This window comes from Chiloscyllium punctatum, chromosome 11 (genome assembly GCF_047496795.1).
Source record: "Chiloscyllium punctatum isolate Juve2018m chromosome 11, sChiPun1.3, whole genome shotgun sequence".
Lineage (NCBI taxonomy): Eukaryota > Metazoa > Chordata > Chondrichthyes > Orectolobiformes > Hemiscylliidae > Chiloscyllium > Chiloscyllium punctatum.
Window position 1 is genome coordinate 87,753,059 of NC_092749.1, and position 15,292 is coordinate 87,768,350.

Sequence of the window (15,292 nt, forward strand, 5' to 3'; positions counted from 1 at the left end):
GTTTTGCATGAACTGTCATTTGTCTGGCTGTCCTGCTGGATATTTTAAATTTGAGAAGACAATACATTATTGCTGAAGGGTCAGTGATTTGACCGCCCTTGACTATTCTGCTCTACAGGGGTGTGCTGTGTTGATTTCAGTCTTGCTCCACCTTTCTGAAGAAGACAGAATCAGAAATCCCCACCAGAAATGTAGAGCTCAATATTTTTTTTAAAAATGGAGTGCATGACCATCAACTGTGCTTGCCAGTCCTTGGAATATCTGGCCTTTATTGTTGCATGCTGTGTGCACCATCGGTCACATGACTGATGTATTAGATCTGTACATTTTTTTTTTACTGTTTCATTGGCTGTCCACTATCCTCTCTCTGTGAAAAAGCAGTCAATGAATTGGTCAACATTAATCTAGACACTTATGAGTTCTCAGACATGACTTTGAAAGTTTGCATATGTGATTTCAAAAATATGCCTGTGTAGAGAAATAGACCTAAAGCAGTGATTATTCATGTTAAGGAGAGCTAGGAGTTCGGCCACCTCCACGCTGCCTTGTTGGGAGTTCTGGAAGCCTTTGCTGGATTTGAAGTAGATGTAGTCATTCAATGCAATTATTCCTTAAACTTGTTAGTTTATGTCCAGAAAAGTTTTTAAAATTGTCCACGTCTGTCAAGCTGTTTTATGTTTTTTTATATATAAATTTCGATGGTTTATTCAAGTATCTCGCAAAGCACCTCACAATATAAAAAAAAGGTTGATCTCTGACATGTTTTGAAGTGGTTTCTTGAGCCTGCACAATCAGAAAGATGATGATTCAGATCACACCCAAGAAAGTCTGTTAAAACTCATCAGTTAATGATACCTTAATTTTAATGTAACAGTTGACAGCAACTTACTCTGTTGCAAGCTCTTTTTTGAATGTAGGACAAAAGAAATCGATCAGTACTAGTAACATACCTTATGAACTTGTAGTTTAGTATCAAGCAGGGCCAGTGCTGTACACTGAACCCAAGGCACTGAATTCTGCAAATGCTGTGGGCCCTGACCACATTCTGGCAATAGTACTGAAGAGTTGTGGTCCAGAACTAGTCCTGTCCCTAGTGAAGCTATTCCAGCTACAACACTAGCATCGAAGTGAGAATGTGAAAAGTTGTCCAGTATGTTCTATTCTCAAAAGGCAGGACAAACCAAACATTCAGTTACTTCATTTATCAATCTATATCAGCAGTGTGATGGGAGGAGTTGTCAACAGTACGATCAAACAGCACCTGCAAAGGAATAATTTGCTGAGTGACACTAAATTGAGATTCTGCCAGGGCTATCTGGCTCTTGACTTCATTGCAATCTTCATTCAAACAAGGAAGAAAAAGGACTGAACTCTGGTGGTGAAGTAAAAATGACTGCTCTTGATATCAAAGTAGCATTTGACCAATGATAGCATTAAGTAGCCCAAGCAAAACCTGAATTATAAATAATTAAACCATGTCACAACTTATAGATTTAGGGATTAAAGCTGGGCTAACTCCAGAGCCACACTGCCATTTGTTGGTTTTTCTACATACTGGTTAAGACAAAATACTTCTGGATGCATTTCAAACGTTGTTTGTTTTACATGCTATTTCTATCCCAGTTAATTTGTTTTGCTTGTAAATTACCACTATTAGTGCTGTTTTTGCTGTTCTCAAAGACGTGTCTACATGTTTGCTTTTTTTCTCTCCCTTTGACTGAGTGTCTCCTGTAGTTGTTATGGCAGTGACAGGTAAGCTCACCTCAACTTCGCAAATAGCTCACAAAACTGCTAAGGTGGGAAGAAAAATTCCAGGAGGTCATCCATGTGTGTTATGGTATCCCTACAGACCATGTCCAAACCATTGTAAGCACAGACATATTATTGCCAGTGGGAAAATGTGCTGAGTTTGATTGGAGGAGAGCTGAGTGAGGGAGAGGCAGCATCTGTAGGAAGTCACTCTCAATTCTGTTTCTTTTGAGGTGTTCTCCCACCTCCTCCCAACTTTTGCATTTAGGGGAAGAGAGTTTCACATAACTCAAGAAAAAAAAATCTCCTCACCTCTATTTTAAAAGGAGAACCTCTCCTGAGGCTGCGTGCCTTTAGTTGTAGTCTTCCATCACAAGAAGGAAAATCCTACTGGTGTGCACCCTGTCAAGTCTTCTCAATCTTGCATGTTTCAGTCAGATGACCTGTTAGTTTTCCAAATTCCATTGGTTACAGTCCCACCCACTTTAATTATTCCTTATAAGGTAATCCCAGGAGTGACTCATATGAACCTGCTTTGTGCTGCATCTGAAGTAATTTAAAATCATATTTAAAATAAGGAGATGAAATCTGTGCCATACTCCCTTGGAATAAACACCAGCATTCCATTTTCATTTCTAATCACATTCTATGTCTGCCTACTAAATTTGTAATTCATGTACCAGGACACCCAGATCTCTGTTATCACCAAGTTTAGCAATTTGTCTCCATTTAATTGTATAGTGCTTTTCTATTCTTAGTGTCAAAATAGACAAGTTCACTTTTTCTCAGTATTAAATTCCAACTGCAAGTTATTTTTTGTTCACTGTCTTAACTATCCATATATTTGACAGATTCTCTACCTCTTAAAATTTTCAATCTTTCTTAGTCACCATTGATAAATATTTAACGTCCATATATTTGAACCCTTTCATCCAAATCATTGATATAGAGAGTAAATAATAGAGGCCTCAGCATTGATCACAGTGGCACTCCAGTAGTTACAGCATCTCGACCTGGAAGAGATCTATTTATTTTTATTTTCTGCATCCTGTTAATTAATTCTGTATTCTTACTGATGTTTTGCCCCTATACAATGTGCACTTAATCTTGTGTGATCTTTGATGTGGCTCCTTTTTGAATGCCTTTTGGAAATACAAATCTCTTCTACAGGTTCTGATTTATTCCATATTGCTTGCTAATTCCTCAAAAAGAAAGCTAAGTATAATTTCTCTTTCACAAAGCCATGTTGCTACCTAATAACATTATACTTTTAAGTGTCCTCTGTAATTGTCTGTCATAATAGATTCCAGCAATTTTCCTGTGATAGATGTTAGGCTATCTGCTTTAGTGTTTCCTGCTTTCTGTGTCTATTTATTATTTTCTAATCTGTTGTGGGCTTTCTAGAATCTAAAAAATTTTGCAAGGTTATAATCAATGCAATCACTGGCCATTTATTTCCTGATCCCAGGAAACTGGCCACTTGGTCCTGTGGAATTTGCCTCTCTTTGGGTTTAATAGCCTCTCCAGAGCCTTTTTTTCTGGCAGTGGTGATTATCTTATGTTCCTCACTCCTTACCAATATCTTGATTTTCTGTTAACTTAGCGAAGTTTTCAAAATCTTTCTATAATGAAGACAGACCAAAAAAACCTGTTCAAAGCCTCTGCCCTTGTCTTCCATTATTAATTCCCAGGCTCAACTCTAGGGGATCAACACCACCTTTAATGCTCATTGTCTATTTAAATACTTGAGGGTATTCTTATATTCTGTCATTGTTACTAGAAAGCCAGCTTTCTAGTCATTCCTTTTTTCAAATTACTTATAAATACAATGGTCTCTTCCCGGTTACCATTCACCTCACATTTCAGTATTATCAAGAATTGGGATCTCTGCACTGCCATTGGAAGATTCAGAGGAGAGAGGGAAGCCAAGATAGTGACCGATTCAGTCGAGGTAAAAGGGTATCTATTTGGGGATGGTGGTGGAGGTGGAGTTTTTAAAAAAAAAGAGGAAGAGGAGAGGATTTGGGTTGGAGAAGGCAGCCTCTTAGGCCAAGATAGTGAGTGAACTGAATATTCGTTGAAGATTGAGATCCAATTCCTTCTCTGCCTGTGCACTTTCAACTGGGATGTGACTTCTACTGGAAATACATTATTCATGACTGTCAGGCTCTTGGCTATCCTATCACCGGTAATGCTGTGAAATGCGGAGCAACAATTGCTGCATTTGTAGTCATTGCGAGAGGAGCTGAATACCAAAGTAGGAAGGTTGTACTTCAGATAAACAAGGTACCGGTCTGACCAGATATGCAATACTATGCAGAGTCCTGGTCTTCACATTGAAAGAAAGATGTAATTGTGTTGGAAGCAGTTCAGAGACAACTTAACTGGAATGGGAGGTTTGTCCTAGGTTTGTATCCTTTAGAATTTGGAAGAGTAAGAGATGTTTGATTTAAAATACACACACTCCTGAGAGGTCTTGACAGATTGGATAAAGGGATAACGTTTCCTTTTTATTGGGGGATCCAGAACTACATATCACTATTTAAAATTAAGGCTTGTCCTTTCAGGGCATCATTTTTCCAAAGATCTTTGGAACTGTTCCCCTAAAGGCAATGGAAACATTTTTGAGGTATTTGAATATTTTTAAGACTGAAGTGAATAGAGTCTTTGTAAGGTAAAGCTAAGGCCATCATAGTCCCCGAAGGCTAATGGCTGCTTGGTTAGAGAGATGGACACCACTACTGGTGATTTAATTTGTGTCATCACACCTCAGGCCAGGTGCTAGGTCATCTGGGAATTGAAGCTGCGCTACTGATATCACTCTGCATCACAAACCAGCTGTTCAGCCAACTAAGGTCAACAAACAAAACAACTTGAATATTTCATATTGATAAAATTTTATAATTAAACTTTAATTTCAATGGTTTATGAACTCTAACTATTTTAAAAGCTTTTGTTTTTTGAATTTTAGAGACCTTGGCATGAATATGAACATAACTTCCAAATAATGTACAAGGTAGGAATGGGTCACAAGCCTCCCATCCCGGAGAGATTAAGTCCAGAAGGCAAAGATTTCCTGTCACATTGCCTAGAGAGTGATCCAAAACACCGGTGGACATCTAGTCAACTCCTAGATCATCCATTTGTTAAGGTGACTGCTGAGAGTGCAATATATAGCTAAAGCCAACTTTTCCAAATTCAGGACTTTCAGTCAGGTTGCACAATGTTTGGATTGTGAGCATAAATGCAAGTTACTGTCATTTGTTGTAGGATGGTGTTAACTCAGCATTATGCAAAGACATAGATTTATACAGAGCTCACTGCATTTTGGACGTTATAGCCATGCTTGGGATTTTTCGGGATATGTTAACACAATGTTTTTAAAACCTATCATCTGCACTTAGCTGACACCTTTGTAATCAATGGTGATTATTCCTTTAGTCAGTTTAAAAGTGATATGACTGATCTCTTCTTTAGAATAGAAAGACACATCCTGAAAACTGACTTATTTTACAAGTACAAATGTCATAAATTGGAGTGATGTCCAGGTCATATCTACATGTTACGACAACGATTCAGCCCTTGATTATGTGCTATTATTTTCAACTAAGCTGCTAACATTCAAACAATAACTCGGCCTGAATGTTATTTTTCCAGGTTTGCTGTGATGAAGAATGAAGCTGCCTGAACAAGGGCTCTAGTGGTCTCCACAACACACGAGAAGCAATCACTACTGCAAGTGCCAAGAACACTGTACAACTAAGGGTCGTACTGACAGGGGTCATTGTACCACTGCTTCTGTGAAGCTGATAGGCCAAGACTGCACATGTTGGGCAATTGACTGTCTAGCAATTTAAAATAAGCTGCATGCTCAATTGGAAGTGCCATTACTACTGTACAGACTGTTGTGGGTTTCTGTTCTTTTACCCCACCCCTTTCACATTTGGGAACTGTAAAACAAATCTGTAGTGTGTCAGTTTTCTATAGGTTCCTTCCCATTTTGTGTTGTTAAATATTCTGATTTGTAAAATATTTTTATCTCCTGTTTGTTGTGCTATAAACACCTATTATACTGTGGATTAAGAATGCACTGACTCCCAAGAACGTTTGCATATCTGAGTTTGTTATGGAAGGATGTAGACTGATTAATGAAATACAATTGCTTTCCAATAAATTCTTTATTTTAGGAATGTTGTGTTGATGAAAATGTACATTTGAGTCTCTCCAATATGTGATTCAAGCAACATGGCCACAGGCCTCACCAGTGACAGTTTTGTTGATGGTTCTTCATTTATAGGATTAAAACGCTACTTTCAGCTTAGTTTATTTATCTGCTCTATAACAGTATTCTTTTAATTATTTTAACCAGGTTCATATTTTCTTAGCATAGTGATGTCACAGCATTGTCTTTATTTAGTAAGGCATTGATCAGTTTTGTGAAGTGTCGTTATGAAATTATTCAAGTGTCATTCTTTCTTCCTTTTACAATGTGTGTTCTTTGAAGATATCCAAATTGAGGTAGACACATTTTAAAATTTAATAATTTGGCACTGTTTGCAATATTTATTTACATTCATTGATCAAGGATAGTGCATCTTATTCCAAAAATGTTTAAACCAATGAAGATACATTCCATTTTAATTAGGTAACATAAACATTTCATAAGCTAAGTATTTTTGAGACAAAACAACTCATTAGTAAACCGGTTTCAGTTACTGTGATTCTTTTGTATTGGAAGCATAACAGCAAGTTAATTTCAAAATGCTGAGAGTGCCATTTCTGAGAGCAAGCACCTAAATCATTAGTAACGAACTGCCAAATGAAAGAAAGCTTCAACAGGATTCACGTGCCTGAAGTTGAGGATGAAGGGTCTACTTTGTGTCTCTTCAGGAAGAGAAACCTGAAAATGTACTACAGTGTCTTCAACAGCAACTCTACTCCTACGTGGTCAGTCTACAGCAGCACTTATTCTCCCAGAAGCCTTCAAACAGGAATTACAATATCGCTACTCCAGAACTGACAAAGCCCATCTTTTAGATACAAGTGAGCAACTCGATAGCCACTTTCTTGGGGCAGTTAAGCTTGTTGTTTGGAGTCACAAATAAACGACACTGGGTAAAGTTGAAAGGGCAGACTTCATTCTGCAAAGAACATTGCTGACCCCGTTAGAGTTTGCGATAATCCTGTTGCTTAATGATCATTTTTAATTTTATTTCTAGACATTTTAAACTAAATGAAAATTCTCAAACTGACCTGCTGCACTTTGCTAATAATCCACAAAATCTAAATTCAAAGTAACATAACTATTATATTCTACATCCTAATAATTTTACATTAAAGATGAGTTTGATCAATTAAAATATGCTATTTACATAATGACATTTAGCAGTAACTCTGCATTTTTCTTGTCTGATCATCAAAGTGCCATCAATTCAGTAAAATTATCACTTTGATTGATTGTAATGAGGAGCTATGACAACTGTTTCAATTAGGTAAATTGTTTAATGCAAATTGCATAGGAAATTGAGTTTTGGTGTCATGAATGGCATCAATCGCACCTTAATTTCCAGGGACTTATTCACATTAAAATGCTACCTACAACATATTAGTCTCTAGAAAATTCCATTGACTATTTTAGATCCATATTTGAATGGATAGAATGGTGATTGTTTTTCAGCTCTCATGTTCATCTTAATGGTGCTGCTTTAAATGAAATAAGCTGAAGTTCACGATATGAAACCGCTTCTTTGTCAGAGCCTGATGTACTTCATTCTTTGTCCAGTAGTGACAGTATGCCATTGTTGCAATGGTGCAGTTGATCACTGTGTCCTTGTTACAGATGTAAATTTTGCCTTCAAATTGCTGCTTTGAATTATTTTCATTTTTTGTCAAGATCTCAGACTAAGTGCAATTTTTTTTATTGCTGTCTGGTTTTGATGTGTTTTTAAAAAGTTGGGAAAATGTTTTTGCTGGTTATTATTTAGTATTTGGAGCATGAGTTCAGACAGCATTAAGTATATGCATACATAGCCTAGTGGTCTGCATCACGGAGTAGGGTCACAAGTAAGTTATTCTGTTCATTTTGACTTCTATTTTGGCCAGGCAGGCTTCAAATCAGCCGGGGTATTTGGGAATTGGGTTTGTATGAACTGTTCTCCCATAATGTCCCTCTGTTAGTTTATTATTTATATGTTAATCAGGCTTTGAGTCTAGCTGATTCAAAATGTGGAAGGAGCAGAAAAGAGCAGGGAGGAGAGAGTGGACATAGTGGACAGGTCCTGAAGGGACCCCTTTGAAAGTGAGTGATGAGAGACTTGTTTGGTGAAGGTGTTCTGTTGGAGTTGTCTGAAGTGGTGGAGAATGACCCTTTGAATGTTGAAGCTGGTGGGATGAAAAGTGAAGACAAGAGGGACAAGAAGCTAGACAAGTGGAGAGAGGATGGAGTCAAGGTAGGAAGACATGAGCTCAGTGGGATAGGAACAGGCTGATTAGATAGGCCTACCCGGGGCAGTCTGATGTGTGGATTTTGGGAAGGAGGTAGTGGGCTGTGCAGAGTCGGGAGACTAAAGGTGGAGGCAGCGGGGTGAAGATCTTTGTAGGTAATTAAGTCCATAACAATCCTGGCAACAATGACTTGGTGTTCAAATGTGGGGTCAGTAACTTTTACATTAAGCATGAATTCTTTTATCTAACACCTGAAGTGTTACACAGAAGTTCAATCTGCTGAAGCATTTCAAGCAATTTAAAAATATGCAATGTAATTCATGGTAAGCCCCTTCCACAACCCATGTGACTGGAAAACTTTGCATCAGTAGATACAAAAATTACAGGGAATTAAAATGAGAGGCTATGATTAAAGTACATATGTATAACACTGCTTGTCCTTTTCTATTTTTATTTGGTTTGTTTTGTGATTAAAAAAAAGTTTTAGCCATACAAGTATCATGCCACATGCTATATTTTAAAAGCAGTTACTTAGATGAATATTCAGGAACTCTTGAAGTTGGTGTGTGAGGGGAAAGTAAATAGGAGGTGTAAACAGCTGTGGAGCTTTATTCAATAGACTATCAGGCTTAGTATTATGTAAAGACAGCAACATTCCTTCACAGGGAGTACTGATCCTATACACTGCAACTCAGTAAGAAAGTTGGAATTAACTTTGTGGTTCTTCAGTTTCATTAGTTTGGAAGATGTTGCCAAACAGGGCACATAAGACATTAGGCCAGATGATAATGGGGAGAAAAAAAGTCATGGACCAGAATGGATGAATAAACTTTTCAAATATTAGTGTAAATCTCTGAAGTACTTTAGGTTGTATTGCTGTTGTGAAAGGCACTATATAAATGTGCTGAAATGGACCATAACTATATCTTCAAGTTACAAGTGAACTTTCCCAAAATTCCAAATGAATTAAACAAGGCTGAACTGAGACAGGGAAGTTTTTTGTTATACAGTACTTAGCTCCTGCCATAGAAACAATATGTCTGTTCAGTCAGATCATAATAATCCATACTTAACCATTTTTACTCCTTGCAAAACTATCCACTAATAAAGAGTGGAAAATAATTATTGCTGGAAGAGAGTTCCACAATTGTTTCACTTTGATTTTGTTTAACATTACTTGTATCAATTGTCTGAATGACAATTATGTAATGTTTTTGTTCATAAGTAATAAAAGTAGAGTATTACATATTACATTGAAACAGTGAATTAGACATTCATAATTAAAATGTTTCTACAAAGATTTCACAAAAAAACCACTTAATGATCATAGTGCGGGTGATTATATTGTTTTGGTGATTATATTGTGTTTGATGAGATTGTTGCTTTTCTTTAACCACAAAATTGTACTCATCCCTTTCACTCCCTCCAGAAATCATAATCTGCCTTTTTTCCCCCTCAATTTCATCCAGATTTTAATCATTTGTCACCATTTTAACAACTTCCAGCTAATCTCAAATATCTTAACAGTCTGAAAGCTGTTCTTTTGTAATACAGTGCTATATGCAAGGTATTTATATATAATGTCTAAGTTGTAAATAAGTATGGGAGATACAAAAATCTATTCTTTAACCAGACAATCTCTCAGAATCCTAGACAATTTCATAATAGGCAGCTTCAGTCCATAATTCTCCAGCACAGATGTCATCTGAAGGGAAATGATTGAATTAAAAATGTAATCAAGGTTGGAAATCAGGTTTCTGCCTAAGATCAGAATATTTAGGTAAATATCTGCACTGATGTGGAGCTGGTGTTGGGCTGGGGTAGACAAATTCAGAAATCACAACATTGTGTTTAGCCCACCAGGTTTATTTGAAGTCACAAGCATTGAGGGTAGCTCGTTTATACAGAATTTATGGGCAGAGATCAAAATATCATACAAATGGTGCAAGTGGAGTGTTGAATTGCAAGTGACCAAGGGTGTTAGATGGGGAGTGAAGTGTTAACAGCTGAATAATTGCCTCATTTAATTGGTTGAGATAATTAGAAAATTAAAAATAAGGTGGTGCTGGAGACAAACCAAGCAACAGTGTGGAATGCTCTGCCCCAGAGGGCAGTGGAGGCCCAGTCTCTGGATTCATTTAAGAAAGAATTGGATAGAGCTCTTAAAGATAGTGGAGTCAAGGGTTATGGAGAGAAGGCTGGAACAGGATACTGATTAGGAATGATCAGCCATGATCATATTGAATGGCGGTGCAGGCTCGAAGGGCTGAATGGCCTACTCCTGCATCTATTATCTATTGTCTATTAACTGGAATTTGACTTTATTTGAAATCACACAAGCTTTCAGAGTGCAGCTGTCAAAGGGGCTGTGCTCTGAAAGCTTGTGACAATTTGTATGATTTTTTTGATCTCTCTGCCCAGAAATTCTGTGCTTTCCCCTCACTTCACCTGATAAAGGGGCTAAGCTCCAAAAGCTTGTGATTTCAAATATCTGCACTGATAAACAAACTAACTTAGAGGAACAAAAAGAATTCCAAGACAACTTCACTACTTAGTATTTCAGAGAGAGTGGTCATACATGTCATCACACAAAAGGTCCAAGACATTTAACATACAAATGTTATGCATACACTTTATTTATTGTTAACTAGCAGCAAAGAAAGGCTGGATTCTGGTACATCCTTGGGTAATTTTCTCTGCAATTGCTATATTACAAAAAGGTAAAGTTGTTATTCTTGCCAGACCGTAAAAGCTGCTTTCTCATTTGAGAGGGAGAGATAGAGACATTGCAGGTGGTGGTTTAGCTGGAGGGCTAGCACACTTCAGTTGAGGAGAGACGTTGAGAAGCAAAGTCCTTCATGGTAACCTCAGATGATCACTCGACTGCAAATGACACATATTTAGTGTCCAGTCTATTTCCAGCTTTCACAAAAAGGTACACCTCCAGCTTCTACTGTAGTGCCATACAAATATAGGTTGTTTAGCTTAATTGCCTGGACAGCTGATTCATAATGCAGAGACATTAGCAATGCAGGTTTGATTCCTGTCGCAGCTAACAGCACAGGCAAAAGAAGCTGATTAGTGAGTAAAATTGGTGAATATTTGTAGTCTTTCACATGGAAGCCTTCAGTTTGTTTATGTACCAATGCTTTTCTTTCTTTAATGTAATATTCTTTTTATAGACTTAAAAATAATATTCAAGTGTAAACAGCAGGGAATCTCCAGTAATTATAAAGTTTGCAGATGACACCAAAATTGGAGGTGTAGTGGACAGCAAATTACCTCAGATTACAACAAGATCTTGATCAGATGGACCAATGGGCTGAGACGTGGCAGATGGAGTTTAATTCAAATAAGTGTGAGGTGCTGCATTTTGGAAAAGCAAATCATAGCAGGACCTATACATTTAATGTCAAGGTCCTCAGGAATGTTGCTGAACAGAGACCTTGGAATGCAGGTTCATAGCTCCTTGAAAGTGGAGTTGCAGATAGCTAGGATAGTGAAGGCGGCGTTTGGTATGCTTTCCTTTATTGGTCAGAGTATTGAGTACAGGAGTTGGGAGGTCATGTTGCAGCTGTACAGGACATTGGTTAGGCCACTGTTTGGTCTCATTCCTATTGGAAAGATGTTGTGAAACTTGAAAAGGTTCAGAAAAGATTTACAAGGATGTTGCCAGGGTTGGAGGATTTGAGCTATAGGGAAAGGTTGAATAGACTAGGGCTGTTTTGCCTGGAGCGTCAGAAGCTGAGAGGTGACTCCCTGGAGTGGGGAGTCCAGGACTAGACGGCATCGATTTAGGGTGAGGGGAAAAATATAAAGGAGAGACCGAAGAGGCAACCTTTTCATGCAGAGGATGGTAACATGTATGGAATATGCTGCCAGAGGAAATGTTGGAGGCTGGTACAATTGCAACATTTAAAAGGCACCTGGATGGGTCTATGAATAGGAAGGGTTTGGAGGGGATATGGGCCAGGTGCTGGCAGGTGGGACTAAATTGGGTTGGGATATCTGGTCAGCATGGACAAGTTGAACCAAAAGATCTATTTCCATGCTGTACATCTCTATGTGGGAGTGGGACTGCAGGCAGGATCAATAAACTGACAATGGTAGGAAATAGGAATGCAGTAGGTTGGGGACATGTGTTATAAGGCAGATTGATAGTCTCAAAAGCGGTTTTCCTGCCCAGTACCAGTTCTCAGACTGGAGGGGCATTAGTAGGGCTAGAAAAAAAAAGATTCTGCTGGAAGATTTAAGTAAACTGATATTGGATAAATAAAAAGTCAAAATAAAGTATTGGTTTGTTATTATAGTTTGGGATGGAAATTCTGTTGAAATGGGCTTCAATTGTGACCAGTATCTGAGCAAATTAAGGTAACTAGGGCTGTAGAAAAGGCTTTAAAAAATAGTTGGGAGAGGAGAAATGGCTCAAAGAAAGAGAGTACAGAGCAGCTATTTAGATAACAATACTCAGAATGGGACCGAAAGGTATAGAGTAAATAAACATTGAAGTACATCAATAAATGGGGGGGGGAAAGAAAGAGAAAAGGAGGGGATAAATGGGGGGGGGAGAAAAGGAGGGGGAAAATGGTTTTTTTTAAAAAAGGCAAAATTAATAGATCTTTCCTTGAATGCTCGAAGTATTCAGAATAGAGCTAATTAAATGGCACAAAATACAGGTTATTTGATCTTCTAGCCACTACAGCAAGAGTTACAAGGAGATCAAAGCTGGGAACTAAATATTCAAGGATACCTGACTTTTTGGAAGGACAGTGTGGAGGAGTAGTATTGTTGGTATAGGATGGCGTAAGTACAACAAAAAGATATAAACAGGTTTTATCTGAACTGACTGTATAAGAAAATCACACAATAACCGTGCCATTTAAAGTCATGGGGCCAGAATCGCATTTTGGTAATAGGCAAGTTCGCATTCTACAAATAACAGCTATTCTTCAAATCATGTCATAGCCAATTTGCATTGAAGAAACATGCTATAGCAGAACCAACTGTAATATTGGATCTGAAGATGAGGAATCTATGTGTGAAGGGTGAGCCTGGTAAAAGTCTAAAGGTCCCTCATAGTTGCAACAAAGGTGAGAGAGAGAAGAAAGCATGAGATAATGAGGGCATGCAAAGGCAGTACAATAATTATGGATTGGGATCGTCTGATTGACAGCAATAATTAATAGGATGAATTCAGAATATTTGGGCCAGTCTCCTTTAACAACTGTGAATCAAAAAGGAATGAGGCTATTTTGGATGTGGTGATGGTGATATTTAAGGCAGTTTAATAAATGATGTCAGAGTAAAAAGATGCCCTGAGAAACAGTGATCATAACATGGTAGATTTAATGTTAGAGTAGAGGAACATAGCACAGTTGTTGACAAACTAAGTTTAATTAAGGGTAATTACAAAAGGAATGAAGAGGACTAGGAAAGGAGTTTAGCACCAAAGTTGATTGAGGAACACGGACAGATACTCAAGGAAATAGTTTGACTCATAGTAAAGATATATCACAGCAGAAAAGCAGCACCCTAGGAAGGGGATAACCCATGATTTTGGAAGTAGTATATTAACATGGATAGGTTAATAGAAAACAAGATTGGGATAAGAGGGGAATTTTCAGGATGGTAAACAACGATCACCTTAAGCTGTGTGACTCCAAGATTTCACACTGATCAGCATGCCATTTGTGGTACTGACTTCCAGTTCCAGAAGTTACTGCCACACATTGACCATTGATGCCCAGATAGCCAGAAAGAAAGTTAGAGGAAACACTGATTGTAACTAATGGAGTGTCACAGGGATCAATGCTATGTCCTCAAAATTCTTTACAATATGCTAATGATCTGCATGAGAAAAATATTACTCTAAATTTGCACATGACAAAAATAGGTGGGAAGGCAAGTGGTGAGGATGACAGTCTACAGAAAGATGCAGACAGGATAAGTGATTGGTTAAAACTTGGCAAATGGAACATAACTTGGGAAAACAGGAGATTGTGCACTTTTGCAGAAAGACTAGGAGCTGAATATTACTTAATTAGAAAAAGCTACAGACTAAGAGGATTTGAGTCCCCTTGTACACAAGTCATGAAAAGCTAGCATCCAAGTTCAGTGGGTAATGGGGAATGGTTTGAACAGTGAAAATGACTGGGAGATCCTATACCTTCTGGTAAATCAGGAAATGTTGGCAATTTAAGATCGTAAGATGTAGGAGCAGAAGTAGGCCATTCAGCCCATGAACAGTTTGACATTCAATGTGATAATGGCTGATCTGATACTTCTCAATTCCACTTTCCTGATTTTTTTTCCCCTCATCACATTTTTATTTCCTTGAATACACTAACAACACAACCTCTGCAGCCCTGCGCGAAAGAATTCCACAAATTGATAAGCAACCTTGTATTTAAAATAAAGTTGAGTAACCTATTTCTCAAGTTCTGCAGGTGGGACCTAACCTCAAGCAATGCCAAGATCTCCACTACAGGTAGATTAAAGAAGCAAACTGCTCATCTAGCTTCAGCAAGAACATGGATCAAACAGAACATGGATTCTGTTGGCACCAATCTGACTTGTCAACTGAACTATCCAACACCCCTTCCACCCCTCCAAAATAAAAAATTCCCAAGGCATTCAAACAACAAAAAATTTTTACATCCCTTTTTGTCTGGAACAATGCATATTGATGAGTGTAAAATATAGCTGAACATAAAATCCTTTCTACCATAGTCTGGAAGGCACATGTGGCTGTATTATGAATTCAATTAAGAGAACAAAAATGTTGGAGAAACTCAGCAGCTAAACATTTCACATCAGACTAGAGATTCTGCTCCCCCTCCCCTGCCCAACCCAACTTGCTTTCAGTGTTGCTGTTAGGGGAAATTCTCCCTGAAAATTATACGTGCTAAGAGCCCTCTGGGATAGCCAAGATGGTATTAATTTAACATTTAGTGCAAGACACCATTTTTGGCAAAGAAGTTGAAGACAGAGCTAGTAATAACTACTAACAAAGGTTAAAGTTTTCATTAACAATTATATTGCCTGTTGACATTTAACTAGTTGCACATGATTTTGACAACTGGGATTATATCTAATCACT

At 37.9% G+C, this 15,292-nt stretch overlaps 1 protein-coding gene across 7 annotated transcripts in view; it reads left to right on the plus strand.

Moving 5' to 3' along the window:
- map3k4 (mitogen-activated protein kinase kinase kinase 4) overlaps window positions 1–5,939 on the plus strand; it is a 204,090-nt gene extending 198,151 nt beyond the window's left edge. For 5 of the 7 annotated variants that reach the window (XM_072581199.1, XM_072581196.1, XM_072581195.1 and 2 more), the window contains 2 exons: window positions 4,721–4,900; window positions 5,407–5,939. In XM_072581199.1, the coding sequence (XP_072437300.1) occupies window positions 4,721–4,900; window positions 5,407–5,427 (201 nt within the window). In that variant the 3' untranslated portion in view covers window positions 5,428–5,939. Of the gene's footprint in view, window positions 1–2,919; window positions 4,685–4,720; window positions 4,901–5,406 lie in introns of those variants that run through there. The other 2 variants (XM_072581200.1, XM_072581197.1) reach the window with 2 other exon arrangements.
- Window positions 5,940–15,292: the final 9,353 nt, after the last annotated feature.